Source organism: Capra hircus, chromosome 11, assembly GCF_001704415.2.
Source record: "Capra hircus breed San Clemente chromosome 11, ASM170441v1, whole genome shotgun sequence".
Taxonomy (NCBI): domain Eukaryota; kingdom Metazoa; phylum Chordata; class Mammalia; order Artiodactyla; family Bovidae; genus Capra; species Capra hircus.
Window position 1 is genome coordinate 92,638,864 of NC_030818.1, and position 14,972 is coordinate 92,653,835.

The 14,972-nt window shown below is 49.6% G+C and overlaps 1 protein-coding gene across 2 annotated transcripts in view; it reads left to right on the forward strand.

Moving 5' to 3' along the window:
* The window catches only part of MORN5 (MORN repeat containing 5), a 34,166-nt gene that overhangs the window by 4,449 nt on the left and 14,745 nt on the right, over nucleotides 1-14,972 (forward strand). The window contains exons 3-4 of one of the 2 annotated variants that reach the window (XM_005687039.2): nucleotides 672-783; nucleotides 4,633-4,764. In XM_005687039.2, the coding sequence (XP_005687096.1) occupies nucleotides 672-783; nucleotides 4,633-4,764 (244 nt within the window). Of the gene's footprint in view, nucleotides 1-671; nucleotides 784-4,632; nucleotides 4,765-14,972 lie in introns of those variants that run through there. The other variant, XM_013967869.2, reaches the window with a different exon arrangement.

Genomic DNA, 14,972 nt, shown 5'->3' on the forward strand with positions numbered 1-14,972 from the left:
GAATCTATAACTTTTAAGGGTTTCATTATGGGTGGGTACAGGGGCTGGCTCATAACCTAAAAAAAGGTTAAGAAACACTCCTTGCTTTTCAGCTTGGAGAATCTAAGCCCCAGGAAAGGGATGTGACTTACCCAAGGTCACCCTGTGAATTAATAGTATTGGAATTTCCACCCATGTTTCCTGATGCCCAGGCCAATGCAATGTGTACATCCTGAGGCTTCCTTTAGCACTAAGGCAGCAAAAGACGAATGTACATGTTTGGACAAAGAGCCGTGACTGAGGGCCCTGACCTTTCTAGCCACGATAACAGTAAAAGAATAATAGTAACAGTTATTGAGTGTTTGTTATATGCCAGCCCTACGCTAAATGCTCTTCATGCACTATCTCACTGAATCTCATTGAATCAGTTCTGTTAAACATACAGCATGATTTTCCAACTGAATGGAGGAGGAAACTGAGGGCCACCAAGGGTAGGTCATCTCCCCAAGGTCACACAGTGAGCTGGACACACAACTCAAGACTTAACAATCATGCCTCCCAGTCACCACGGCTGTAGCAGCTGTGATAGTGATCACTTCAAGGAAAACACCATCCTTTCCCTTGACTTCCATCCTTCTTGGCAAGTGGGCTGTGGCTTCCGCAGACCCACATGTGTGCACCTCATCTTCCAGGGCACATACACATTCTCGGACGGCCTGCAGTATAACACTGAGAACTGGCATTACTGTGACAGCTACGATCGGAGGTTTTACACCGAGATCTGCTACGGCTTGAAGCCTGCAGGTACCCAGGCATCCTCACTTCCCTTCACACTCAGATGGAAAGGGAGATGAAAGATGGATCTAAAGAAGGGGGTTGGGTCCCTTTGAAGTAACCCACCCAAAGGAGAGAAGAGAGGAGCAGGACCGCAGGATTCGACCAAGTTCCAGAGCCAGAAAGACCAGTCCTCAAATCTCAGATCCCCTGTACCAGCCAGGGACCAAGGGCAGTGCACTCACCTCTCTGAGCCTCAGTTTCTCCCCATGCAAAATGGGACAATAGCTTCATTTACCTTACAAGTCTTAGAAATACGATCACACGTGTAAAGTGTTTATAGCAGTGTCTTGCATGCACAGTAGGTGCGTGATACACCTCAGCTGCCATTATTCATCAGATCAGCTGCAACACTGACGTGGGGCAGCCCTGATGGACCGTGTGCTCTGTGTATCGGGGGCTGGGTGAGGCTTTCTGTCATCTCTGTCACACTGAATCTCCAGATGACCCTGCCATGTCAGCTTCCTAGTCCCATGTCACAGAGGAAGAAGCTGAGGCCGTGGAGCTCAAGCATGTTTCGAGTGGCAGAGCTCGCATGGGAGCCCATGTCTTCCTCTCTGAGGTCCCTACATCACGTTGCCTCCCTGGAAAAATCAAGTTCCATCACAGAGGGGGACACTAGGGCCTAGAGTCTGTGTCCAGAGAGTGGCAGCTTCAGGGTCTCCTCTGTGTTTCTGAGACTCGTGTGAGGTCAGCTGAACCTCAAGAGGCAAGATTTAGGCACAGCCCAGACTATATGCTTCCCTGGTGGCTCAGAGGTTAAAGCGTCTGCCTGCAATGTGGGAGACCTGGGTTCGATCCCTGGGTTGGGAAGATCCCCTGGAGAAGGAAAGAGCAACCCACTGTAGTACTCTTGCCTGGAGAATGCCATGGATGGAAGAGCCTGGTAGGCTACAGTCCACAGGGTCGCAAAGAGTCAGACACAACTGAGCTACTTCACTAGTTTAGACAATATAGCCAAATATGGGGAAGTGACTTGTAAACTGTAAAAAAAAAAAAAAAAAAAAAATCCTGACTTAGAGGTAGTATGGTGGCATTGACAGAGCAGAGAGCTGGAAGGTCGGGGTTGGAGTCCCCACATTCCCCTCAATCGCTGGATGAGCCTGGGGAGTTCAACCTCCCCAAGGACAGAAACCTCTAGAAAGCACTTGGTGTTGGGGTCCAGATGCCCTGAGTGCAGACTCTGGCTTTGTCAGGTGAGCCACCTCCTCTCTCTTGGCTTCCCTGACACCTCACTCTCCCACTTTCTTCCTGTCCCATCTCCTTGCCAGCTTCCCCCCTGCCCCAGTTATTAATCCTGGGGTTTACCACAGCTCTCTGGCTTAGGCCCTCTTCTGTTTCCATTCTGTATCTTCTCCCTACAAGCTGATTCACAGCTAAGCCTTCATCTGTTGTTGTTCAGTCGCTCAGTTGTGTCTGATGCTTCATGACCCCATGGACCATAGCACATCAGGCCTCCCTGTGCCTCACTGTCTCCCTGAGTTTGCTCAGACTCATGTCCACTGAGCTGGTGATACCATCCAGCCATCCCATCCTCTGTTGTCCTCTTCTTTTGCCTTCATTTAATTGAAATCAAAATCCATGAGCCTCAGATTTCTGCATCCTGTGTCCCCAACACCTCCATTGGGTCGTCACTCAACTTGTCTGCACTAAGTTCATTACCCTGCCCACCAGCCCACTGACCCCCAGGACTGCTGCCCTGGAGACCATCACTCCCACCCCACCCCCACCCCCACATAAGCCTAATCCTGACTCCTCCTTCCTCCATAAGTGTGCACTCCATCACCAGGTCCTATGGATTCTGCCTCTAAAATATATCCATTCATTTGTTTATTAAACAGATATTTACTGAGCATCTCCATGGGCCAAGCTGAGCTTCTTCATCCTCTTTCGTTGTTATTGTTCAGTTGCTAAGCCATGTCTGACTCTTTGCAACCCCATGGACTACAGCACATCAGGCTTCCCTGTCCACCACCAACTCCCAGAGTTTGCTCAAACTCACATCCATTGAGCTGGTGATGCCACCCAACCATCTCATCCTCTGTCGCCCCCTTCTCCTCCTGCCCTCAATCTTTCCCAGAATCAGGGTCTTTTCCAGTGAGTCGGCTGTTCGCATCAGGTGGCCATCCTATCTCTTCTGCACTATTCCAGACCTTCACCCTCTCGCCTTCTTTACCTGAACTCTTGAGATCCACACTGGACCCCCTCTGGGCCATTCTCCCCTCTGTGCTCACTTCCATCTCTGAAAACCATGGATCTGATGGCCACCAGCCCCCCACCCCCACACAGCCTCTAGTGCCTCCTCATTACCCTGAAAGTGAGGCTCCATGCTCTTAAAACGACCAGTGTTCTCCAGCTCCCGTGAGGTCCCCAGCCTCATCCCTTGCTCCCTGCCCTTCTCGGATGTTCTCTCTGCTCCCTCACCATGCTTGCTCTCTGTTCCTCAAAGAGACCGTACTCTTTCCTGCCAGTCCCCCTCCTTCCTGGAATGCTCTAACCCTCCACTTCACCCAGATAGCTCCTTCCCATCCTTCAGGTCTGAGCTTAATGCCCCTTTCTTGGGGCTCTTCCTTGAATTCCCAGACCAAGTAAGGGCTCCCCATCACTGAGCAGCCATGATCCCCTCCCCGAGCTCTGTCACAAGGGTCTGTCTTCCTGAGCTGGCTGTGAGCTCTTGGAGGGCAAAGGCTCTGTGTCCCCAGTGTCCGAGTACATTGTCTGGTGCATAGTAGGTGTTCAATGAAGAGTTATTATCAGAGAGGAATAATAGTACTGACATTACAATGGGAGGTGATGGGGTGCACTTAGGGTAGGTACAGCAATGACCTTCACAGACGTTTCCTGAGCACACGCCCTGTGGCAGCTACCGGCTGGATCCTGGGAGAACGAGAGCTATGAGGACACAGTCTATGCTTTCAGAGAGCTGCCAGTCTGATGCCACTGAAGAACCTTGTAAATGATTCCTCGTGGGGTAGTGATGACTTGGTCACAGGCTCTTCACCCCAACTGAAACCTGTAGGCCAAGAGCTCCTGGCCTTGGGCCCTCGGCACTCACACAGCACAGGTTTTGCTAAACCAGGCCTCTGTGTCGAGGCGGTGCACAAATTTCCCGCAGCCTCACCTTCTCCTTCAGGGGCCCACTGAAGTACTCACTTCCTTCCCAAATCACCCTGCACACCTCTCCGAAGGCCCCCCCTCTAAGCCTCGGGGGCAGGCTTTGTTGGAGGTGGGGAGGCTTAAGGCTACCTTTCCCCTCTCTGGGCATCTGTGAGATGGGCTTTGGCAGGAGGCTTCAGGGAGAGAATGGCTGTGAAGTGCTCAGCGTGGAGTGTAACCCTCAACCCATAGTGGCCCAGCTCATCTTGGTTAACCAACCTCAAAGCACAGCTCTGGGCAGGACCCTGAGCTGTGAGCATGATACTGTGCTTGGAGCATCCCCCTCAGTCCAGAGGACAGGGAATTACAGAGAACACAGATAACAGGAAACCAGGAAGTTCCTTCTTCCAACATTACCCCTTTTCTCAGGCTTCAGCTTCTAAGAGAGATGACACACAGGAGTCATGACCTTAAAGGTGCACTGACTCTTCTTTTCCTCCTGGTAGTTCCTGTGTCCCCAGTCCTGGGAGACAGTGCCCAGGTCCTCTTCTCCCCTGACGTTAGCAGCTTAATTTATAGGGCTGGAGTTTTATATATAGCAGTGTGTATATCTAGTAATACACACACACACACACACACACACACACACACACACACACACACATATATATATATATCAATCCCAGTCTCCTAATTCATCCCACTCCCTGATATCCTTTCAAGGTATCTCTCAACTCACCAATATGGACCCACCTAGAAAGATCCCTCCAGGCTGTTACGACTGTGGAGATGGCTTCTATAACCCAAACACGAGGATAGTCAAGGACTATAAATATCGCTTTCTGAGAAATGCAGGTATGTTTATTCCAAACTCTGCGGCATATGTTTTCTCCTCTCTCATCACACATAGGTTTGTGCACACGTGTGCACACACATACATGCATTTAGTGGGAAAGAAGCTTCTGCCGATGAAAGACAAAACTTGGTCATGTGAGTGTTTCACTCTTTGGAATTCTCATGTCTGACAAGCCTATACCTAGTCATAGAGTGGGGCAGAGGACGTGAGAGGTCTAACTGTGACAGCTTATAAGTGTAGCACCGAAAGGATTCAAATACCCATCTTTACATGTTTCCCTGCAGCTAATGAGTGCTTGCTGTATGCCAGACACTGCTTAGTCTGGGCACCAAAGCAGGGCAAAACTAGTCACAAACCCCTTCCTCATGGAGCTTCTTGTTGTTCAGTTGCCCAGTCATGTCCAACTCTTTGTTTGGCAAACAGCAGACAAGTACTACAAACAGGTAATTGTATCATGGAATAAGCGCAATGAATGGGAAAAAGTGGCCCTAGATGAAGGGTAAGGGTGGAAGAGAAGGGGGTGGGGTGCCAGAGAGATGGAAGTGATGCTGTGGGAGCACAAAGAAGTGGTACCTAACCCAGAACCAGACATCCTAAGAAGGATTCAAGAAGGAAACAGCCAACTTGAGATCCAAAAGACGATGGGGAGTTGACCCCAAGGTGTGGGGAAAGGGTTTCCAGCCAGAGGAACAGCACAGGTAAAGGGCTGGAAAGTGAGTGATGCCATGTGGTCCAAGAAGCCTGCTCTTCAAGCAGGGGAGTACCTTGGAGAATCCAGAACCTCAGTTTGGTGAGTGAACTCAAGCTGATCAGACTAAGGACTGATTTACAGTGACCAAACTTGCAAGAAATCAGTGTACAAATAAGAATGAGAATATTTTCCTTTAACACCATGATTCCTAACCTTTCTCTTTTCTAGAGTCACAGTTCCACTAGGAATAACAAAATCTATGAACCATCCCTCCCAAAAAGTGCCCACATATGCACACATACAAATATACATGTGTACACACATACCATTTTGCACATGGTTTAAGGGGTTGATGGTTCCTCTAAATACCCTGGTCAAGAAACCCTACTGTGTACTGTGAAAGAAACTGCCAGGTAGACCTGAAGGCCTGGGTTGGCTGATGAGGGTCTCCACTTCCTGCAGGGAAATTTATTTAGTAATTCAATGAAATGGTTGGATGGCATCACCAACTCAATGGACATGGGTTTAAGAAAACTCTAGGAGATAGTGAAGGATAGGGAAGCCCGGAGTGCTGCAGCCCACGGAGTCGCAAAGAGTCAGACGTGACTTAGCAACTGAATAACAATTCCATGATGATCAGAAATTTGCTTTGCAGTGCTGAAATAAGTACAAAGGGAATTGTCAGCTGATGTTGTAGCTGAATCCTGGAGCTAAGATACCCCTCACCCACGGGGTGCTCTTGGGGAACATGGCAAATGCTTGCATTCCAAGTCCCTGGCACTTTTCTCTAATGACTTCCATCTTCCACGAACAGAGTGTATTGTGTGCACGCATGCATCCATGCTCAGCCGTGTCCGACTCTTTGCGACCCCATGGACTGTAGCCCACCAGTCTCCTCTGTTCATGGGATTTTCTAGCAAGAATACCGGAGTAGGTTCCCATTTCTTCCTCCAGGGGATGAGTATACTATGTAGAACACTAATTCTGCTGGATGTTACTAGGCTCCCCTAAAGTTTCTTGATCAAATAAAATAAGGAGATACTGAGTTAAGTAGAACTCAACAATTGTACTTACTGAAGGGCTTCTCGGGGCCTGTAATATGCTGGTATACTTGGTAGTTGTCCTTCCAGACCCTTATTTCAACTGTGATGAAATACTCTCACTTATGTAATGAAATGCTTAAACCCGTCTGTCTCTCCAGCTAGAGGCTAAGATCCCTGAGAGCAGGAACTCTCTTCTTGTCTCCACTTGTGCTAGTCAGTGTCGAGTCAGAAAACAAAGAAAATTAACATCAAAAATTGATTAAATAAGTTTTGGAGAACTAAAAAAGAAAAACGAAGACATTGGGGTATGAGAAAGTAGTTGCAAGAAGCAGTTATCACCTCAACACTGGGGGGCAGGGGAAGAGATTGGGTTATTAGAATATAGGTTGCTGGAGGCGCTCCCCACCAGAAGCTATAATTCAGACCTCTGAGGAGCGGGCACTGCCCAGCGGGGTCTCTGGAAAGAAAGTGATGATGCCGATTCTAGGAGCGTGGGGAGAGCTGGAAATTTGATATGAAAGGCCATTGCTGAGACACTGACCGGAACAGCAAGCGAAACAGGAAAGAGCATGTTCCCCCCACTCCAGCTGCCTCACCGCATCTGACTGGGGACCAGCTGGCAAAGGAGAAATGACCTCCATGGGGTCCCAGTCCTGGCATCGCCAAGCAGGGTGTGGAAAGGTAGGTTTGGAGCTGAGAGTCAGTAGCTTCATAACTGGCACCATCCACTGCTTTCTGTTGCTCAGCATCCAGACACACTGTACTCTGCTGCAAAGATAAACACGTTTGTGCTTTTTCGTGTGAGAAGTTCCAACCACCCTTCCTATTCATACAGAGACTCCCACCTTCTCCTCTAAAAAGAGGAGACCTGAAACCCAGTGGACATTGTGTCTGTCTTTGATTGATATTATCCTTTGACAGTACTGCCTAATCTACAGCCTACACATCACTGCCAAGACTCTTTCTATAAAATATTAAGGAAAAAAGAGGAAAGAAAGAAATTAGTTAATGAAAGCACATACATAGATGAATAAGTGATATAGATACACATAAACATACAAGCAAGGAAGAAAAGCTGTACCGTTGACACAGTCCTCTTTCCATAACTGGTCGTGTATGCATACTAAGTTCGGTTCAGTCGTGTTAGATTCTTTGTGACCCTATGGCCTGTAGCCTGCCAGGCTCCTCTGTCCATAAGTTTCTCCAGGCAAGAATACTGGAGTAGGTTGCCATGCCCACCTTCAGGGGATCTTCCCAACCCAGGGATCAAACCCTCATCTCTTATGTCTCAAGCTTTGGCAGGCAGCTGGGTTCTTTACCACTAGTGCCACCTGGGAAGCTCAACTGGCCATGAGGCTGTAGTTAATATTTACAAATTCCTTCTTCCATTATAAATTCCACATTCCATTTGCTTTCTGCCCGCATTTCAGTCGGTCTGGTGTTCTAACTGGTAGGGCAACCCAAATCTTCGTTCTTGAGGGTTCTGAATCCCTGCTGGTCCTGCCTTTTTTGCTTGTTTGGTCGGTTGGTTTCGTTTTCATTCATTTTTACCATTGGCAGTGGAAGAACTAAGAATTGCCCTAGAGAGCCCTCTTGGGTTCCATGCAGCATCCCCTTTCCCCAGCTCTGTAGCAGCAACCCGGTTCCCCACCCCCATCCCCGGCAATCGAGACCCATCACTCCAGCCAGAAATGTATTCCCCTTCTTTGCCTGTTATTTTGGTGGCATAAGGAGCAAAGGGGCCAGGTGGCTGTTCCCCTGGTGAGGCCATTTCTTCTTGAGAATGGAAACCTTTTGATCAGTAACATTCAAAGTTACAGGAAAAAGGAAGCAAAAAAATCTCCTTAAAACCTAGCATACTGCTACAGCCCTGGCACCATGCACGGACCCAGGCACATAGTAGGTGTTCATTAACTGTGTACGAAACAGATAAATCAAGGAATGAATGTGTACTGTCAGTCTCTACCAGGGAGATATATGTATACTGTTTCCAAAAATTGTTTGACTAATTGTAAAATTAGTTGGGAGATGGGGCAGCAGGGAGAAATTCTCTAGAACCAGAGTTCTGGGGAATTCTGTGTTAGCATCGACTTTCTTCGGTCGTGATACAATAAACTGGTACACAGACTAGTGGAGGAGACAGACCCAGAAACATCTAATCACAGCAGAATGTGATATGTGCCCTGCAGGAAGGGATGGTGGCGGGGGGTGGGAGGGAGGAATTGATCACCTGGCCCAGATGGAGGGTGTCAGTTAGGAAAAAGGTCCCAGAAGTGATGGGTCCTGAAGAATGAGTAGGGGTGTCATAAATAGGACTGTTGGAGAAGGGCATTCCAGGCAGAGGGAACAGCATGGGCAAAGACACAGAGGCATGAAAATGTGTGATATGACTGGGAAACAGAAATTGTGGTTCCCAGAGCCCTTTATCCTGGTGTAGAGTCCGCCGGGCAATGTTGAAGGCTCGGGTTTAATCCCTGGGTTGGGAAGATTCCCCTGCAGAAGGAAATGGCAATGCACTCCACTATTCTTGCCTGGAAAAATCCCATGGACAGAGGAGCCTGGCAGGCTACAGTCCATGGGGTCACAAGAGTCAGGCATGACTTAGCAACTAAACCACCACCACCCATGGGAAACCTAAAGAAGAGCAGACAGGTGCAGCGGGGTTGGGAAGAGTGTTAAAGACAGAGAGAACAGCATGTGCAAAGGGTTAGAGATGGGGAGATCGATCACATCAAAGAGGCTGCAGGTCCTTCAGGAGCATGAGACACCAGTGCGTCAGGGGCAGACACGCAGGAGAGGAGGCCCAAGAGGGCAGGAGGAAAGATCACAGGGGTCTTTTCCCCTGGGGGCTTTTGGGGAGCAGGGAAGTTTAGGGTTAAGTGAAACAGTCACTGATGTCTCCGTTAGAAAGAGTTTTCTGGTTACATACAGAAAAGGGGCCAAAGGAGTGGAGATGGGAGATCCTTCCAGCAAGATGGCAGAGAAGGGCATCTCCAGGGCCACGTCTCCAGGGTGGTGGGGTGGAGATTTGGCTTCTGAGTTCTGGCCCCAGCTCCCTGGGTCACCTGCTGGCTGACTCTGGGCCAGTACCTTCCTTCTCTGAGCCCCTTTCTCTTCATCTGTAAAATGAGATGGTTGGGCTGGATAATTTCTAGGGTCCTTCCAACCTTAATAGTCTATGATGGAGGAGAAAGGTAGCCAAGGGGTATTTTGGTCCTGATATTATAGGATGGATCAAGTTTGGAGTATCCTGGAAACCACTAAGAGGGAGTCTCTGTCGGTGGCGAACTGGTCATTACCCTTAACTCACCTCACCCTGCTGGGGACTGCGGTGACCTTCTGCCCATCTTCTGCTTCCGCCCGGGGCCCTTTCTCCCTTGAGTCCAATCTGCCCCTTAAATGGTGCTTCCTGTTGTCATCCTGGAGGCACAGGACTGCTGGCCACGTGGGCCTGCGATGGATGACTGAGGCCATTCCAGAGTAAACACAGTGGCCCAAGCCACTGCTATTCTGAGGCACGTGCCACCTGGGTGGGTCAGAACCCAAGGACACTGTTTCCTTGGCGGTCGCAGGCTGGGGGACCAGCAGAAGGGTCGCCTTCTGCCCTCCTTCAGGCAGTTCTGAACTGCCTTACTCCTCCCCCATCTTGGGCTGACTTCCCCACCACTACCACGCAGGCAGAGAGGAAACCCTGGACAGCTAAGCTGCCAACTGCTAGGCTGTGAGCACACTTGACAGGTCCAGGTTTGCTGCTGCTGCTGCTGCTGCTGCTAAGTCGCTTCAGTCATGTCCAACTCTGTGTGACCCCATAGACTGCAGCCCAGCAGGCTCCTCTGTCCCTGGGATTCTCCAGGCAAGAACACTGGAGTGGGTTGCCGTTTCCTTCTCCAATGCATGAAAGTGAAAAGTGAAAGTGAAGTCGGTCAGTCGTGCCCGACTATTAGCGACCGCATGGCCTGCAGCCTACCAGGCTCCTCTGTCCATGGGATTTTCCAGGCAAGAGTACTGGAGTGGGTTGCCATTGCCTTCTCCCCAGGTTTGCTAGACTTGGGTTTCTCAGTGTGCCTTCTTTTTTTTTTTTTTTAATTTTTGACCACGCCCCATGGCATGTGGGACCCTAGTTCCCTGACCAGGGATTGAACCTACACCCCCTGCATTGGAAAGTGTAATCTTTAAGCACTGGACCACCAGGGAAGTTCCAGGTGTATGTCTTTCTTAACTGGAAAGGACAGTCCCAACTGCTGGATTGAGGTTAGAGTTTAAATCCCTCCTACCACTCATCCAAGTCTTTGAGCGCTGCAGTGCACCAGGCTTTGGGGAGCACGGCAGGCAAGAATTCTCTCCAACTGTGGCTCTCAAACCTTTGGACCCTGACTCACTTCCAGAGTGATTTGCGTCATGACCCAGAACGCACACAAACTCACACTCACATGTGTATTCTTTGTATGTGAGATGTGTGATATTTTCTGTTCAGTCTTGTTTTTTTTTTTTTAAATGCTGGTTGCTATACACTAAATTGATTTCACAACCTCCTTAAGGGTCAGGACCATTGTTCCAGGCAGCCTTCCCTGACCAACCCCTCCCTCCACCCTGTCCGGGTAAGATGTCCCTCCTCGGGCCCCCACAAGCCTCGCAGCACTCAGCCCACAAGAGCAGAAGTGTCTGTGTTTGCCTGGCTCCCCTACTAGACTGGAAGCTTATTGAGGGTGGGGACCATGTGTCGTGTCTGATTCAGCACCGTGTCCCCTGTGTCTCACACAGGTCCCACTGCTGCTGCTGCTGCTAAGTCGCTTCAGTCATGTCCGACTCTGTGCGACCCCAAAGACGGCAGCCCACCAGGCTCCCCTGTCCCTGGGATTCTCCAGGCGAGAACACTGGAGTGGGCTGCCAGTTGGAGGTGATTCAGTGTTTGTGAAAGAAAAGCAGACAGGCGGGCAGAGGACCTGCCTACAAGTCGCTCAGATTCTTCAAAAGATTATTTGCAATTCAATCCCTGGCACGTATAGACAACTTGTTGTTTTGAATAATAAAAATAAGTCATTACAGGGATTTCCTGGTGGTCCAGTGGCTAAGGCTCCTCGTTCCCAATGCAGGGGGCCCAGGTTTGATCCCTGGTCAGGGGACTAGATCCCACATGCCCCAACTAAGATCTGGAGTAGCCAAATACATAAACAAATATTTTAAAAAGCAGGCCATTGTATTTTTCTGCACTACCAAGTTTGAAAAGCTTTAAAGCTTAAGCGTTAGAGATCTCAAATCAGTGGCTCTCAGGCCTGAGTGTGTGTTTGGCTGGCCCCGTGCTTGCAATTGCACGGGTTTGAGCACAACTGCAGGAATCTTAGTTCCCTCACCATGGATTGAAGGAGAAGGCAGTGGCACCCCACTGCAGTACTCTCGCCTGGAAAATCCCATGGACGGCGGAGCCTGGTAGGCTGCGGTCCATGGGGTCGCTAGGAGTCAGACATGACTGAACGACTTCACTTTCACTTTTCCTTTCATGCATTGGAGAAGGAAATGGCAGCCCACTCCAGTGTTCTTGCCTGGAGAATCCCAGGGACGGGGGAGCCTGATGGGCTGCCGTCTGTGGGGTCACACAGAGCTGGACACGACTGAAATGATTTAGCAGCACCAGGGATTGAACCCCAGCTCACAGCAGTGAAAGCGCCGAGTCCTAACGGCTGGACTGCCTGGGAATTCCCAGCACCTGTCATTGAAGGTAGCTGCCGTAAAGCCCATGAGCTCTTGAGCCCTGTGTCTCGTGGGAACTTCCCATACATCCAGTGAGCCGGGAATGGGCGTGTCCCGAGATTAGGGATCAAGGTCAGGGAGTGATGAATGATAGACCAGTGACAGTGAAGCTGAAACTCGAACCCACTCCTCTCTTCCTACAAGTCCTGTAGTCTTTTCACTCCACCCTGATGCTGCTTCTGTTGGGACCATAAAAGCAAAAAACTCAGTGCAGACAATATTCCAACCAACACAGCAGACATGAAACAGAGACTGAGACAGGAGCTCCTACTGCAGGAGGCTTGAGAGCAGGAAGAGGTCAGAGAGATGGTGAAGAAGCGCCCAGAACCTGGATCCACGTCTCTGGTTGTCCTCTGGTCCCGGATCCACCACTGGCCAACTGGGTGACCATGGGTAGCTTACTTCTTGTCTCCTCTTGGAGCTTTCAGCTTCCTCATCTGTAAAATGGGCATTATAGTAGTACTTAATCTGGAATGGGGGTTAGAAAAGATGGGGTTAAGTATGAAAAGTAGTTAGCACCCAGCTCAAGACACATGTCCCGCGATCGGTAGTTGTGACTGATATCATTCTGCTGATTACTGGCCCAGGCTGCGGGAGAGAGAATAGAGTTTGCCCAGGGGGTTGCTAAGATTCCTCTAGGTGTTTGAGAGTAGAGAAGGCACTGGGGAGACTTGAGGTTGGATACTCTAGGTCTTTCTGCCTCCTCAGGGGGTTTTGCTCAGGAAATGAAATCCTGCTGAAACTCTGGGGTCTGCAGACTCTTGGTTATGTTGTTCAGTGCCCCAGTCTACCCTATGCCCTCCTGTCTCTCCCCTCCCCGTGTTCCAGCCAAGCAGACTAGCTGCCCTCCACTGATCAACTTGGCTCTGTTCTCACTTCGTCTGTTCCCCCAGCCGAAAACGTCCTTCCCCCTTTCCTCCCCCCTTTCCTCACCCCACCACAGTCCTCATCTCTCCATGCTCAGCACACAGCAGAAGGCCATGAGTCTTTGCCTGCAGCCCTGCAAGAATGGCACACGGTTTTAGCTGCGCACACACAACTCAGGGTCACGAAGCTGGGCAGGAACGCGGGACATGAAGGCGCCTCGCCAGGCCCTCACGTGGCACCTTTCCTGTTTATCTTCTCTGCTTTTCACACCATCCCAAGGGAGAAATTTTTCCGGAGCCACAGTTTGCAATCAAACGATCTGGTCTCAAATAGGTTAATAACTTCCTCCCAGTTACATAGCTGGTGAGAGAGTCAAGAGTCAAACCCGACTCTACCCAAACCCTATCCTTTTCCTCTGCTTGCCAGTTTGGTGGTCTATCTCATTCTTTTCTTTAATATTAATTTATTTGGCTGTGGCACTCGTGATCTTCAGTCCTCATTGTGGCATGCGGGAGCTTTAGCTGTGGTGTGTGGTACCTACTTTCCTGATCAGGGATCGAACCTCGGCCCCTTGCACTGGGAGCATGAAGTCTTAACCACTGGACCACCAGGGAAGTCCCCATCCTAGCTTATTCTTTACTCAACACCTCTGCTCCCAGACCGGGCTGTGTCTCATTCACAGGTGCTCCTGCACCAAGCACAGTTCCTGGCACTAGCGGGAACTCAGCAACGCTCTAAATGAATGAAAAGGTCCATTTGATAATCTTGAGACAAAACCAGCACAGTTGCCAAAGGGGATGCTACCTTTTTTTTTATAAAGGATCCTTTGCAGGCTGTGGGCAGACCCCCCACTGCTCCCCCCACCCCTGCATTCCTCTCAGGAAGGATGTGCCCAAGTCGTGCTGGCGCCGTGTACGTGTGTCTCTTCATGGAGCCGTTGCCTGCCTCGACGTTACTAGCAGGAATCATTTGCAAAATAACTGCACCACTAAGCCTTCCTCCCTCCCTGCAATTAATGACACCCCATGCGCGTGTCTCAGATGAAAGGCACATTATTAATATTCAAAGGAAAAAAACCCTCGTAACCATTTTAACATATACAACTAACAATGAACTAAATTTGCTTTGTGAAAGACAGAGAGTGAGCATCCCAAATTAGTTTATATGAAAGCTGAAATTCTTCCCCCGAAAGGTCTCAGTACCATCTTCAGAGAATATCCTGATCATCAGAAATGCCGTCAAGATTCCCGCCAACATTATCCCCTTTGTTGTCTGAAATGTCGAATCAAGCACATCTGGCAAATGTCCTAGAGCTCACAAATCTTTCAAACAGCGTATAATTCCCAACAGTTAAAGAGAGAACGCCACTGCTTAATCGTGCTGCTCTTCAAAATAGCACCAACTTTCCTTCAATCAGAAACAATGGCTCAGGCTTCTTAAAAATATCGCATACCAGCGATTATTTGCGGATAGAGCCCCTTTGCGTTTGAACCTGTGGTTTCCAGACAGAATTTAAAATCAAGATCACAAGCTTCATTGGAATGTACGCCGCGTGAAACTGGACAATGGGAAGAAGGGGTGTGAGTGGTGGTCCAGAGAGTGACCCCACATGGGTGATTCGGAGACTTTGGGAGGTGGCGGCTGGCTCTACCAGAAAGAGGATGGAGAGGATAAAGAGGATTGGAGTGGGGTGACTCAGCTGGCCTTGACTGAGCGTTGACCCTGCACCAGACACTCAACTCCAGGAGAGGGGCGTATTCGCATGAACCCTGTTTGACAAATGAGGAAAGTGAGGCTCCATGTGACTAAAGAATTTCCCCAGGGAATTTGGCAGGAACTGGGATTCACACTTGAGCTC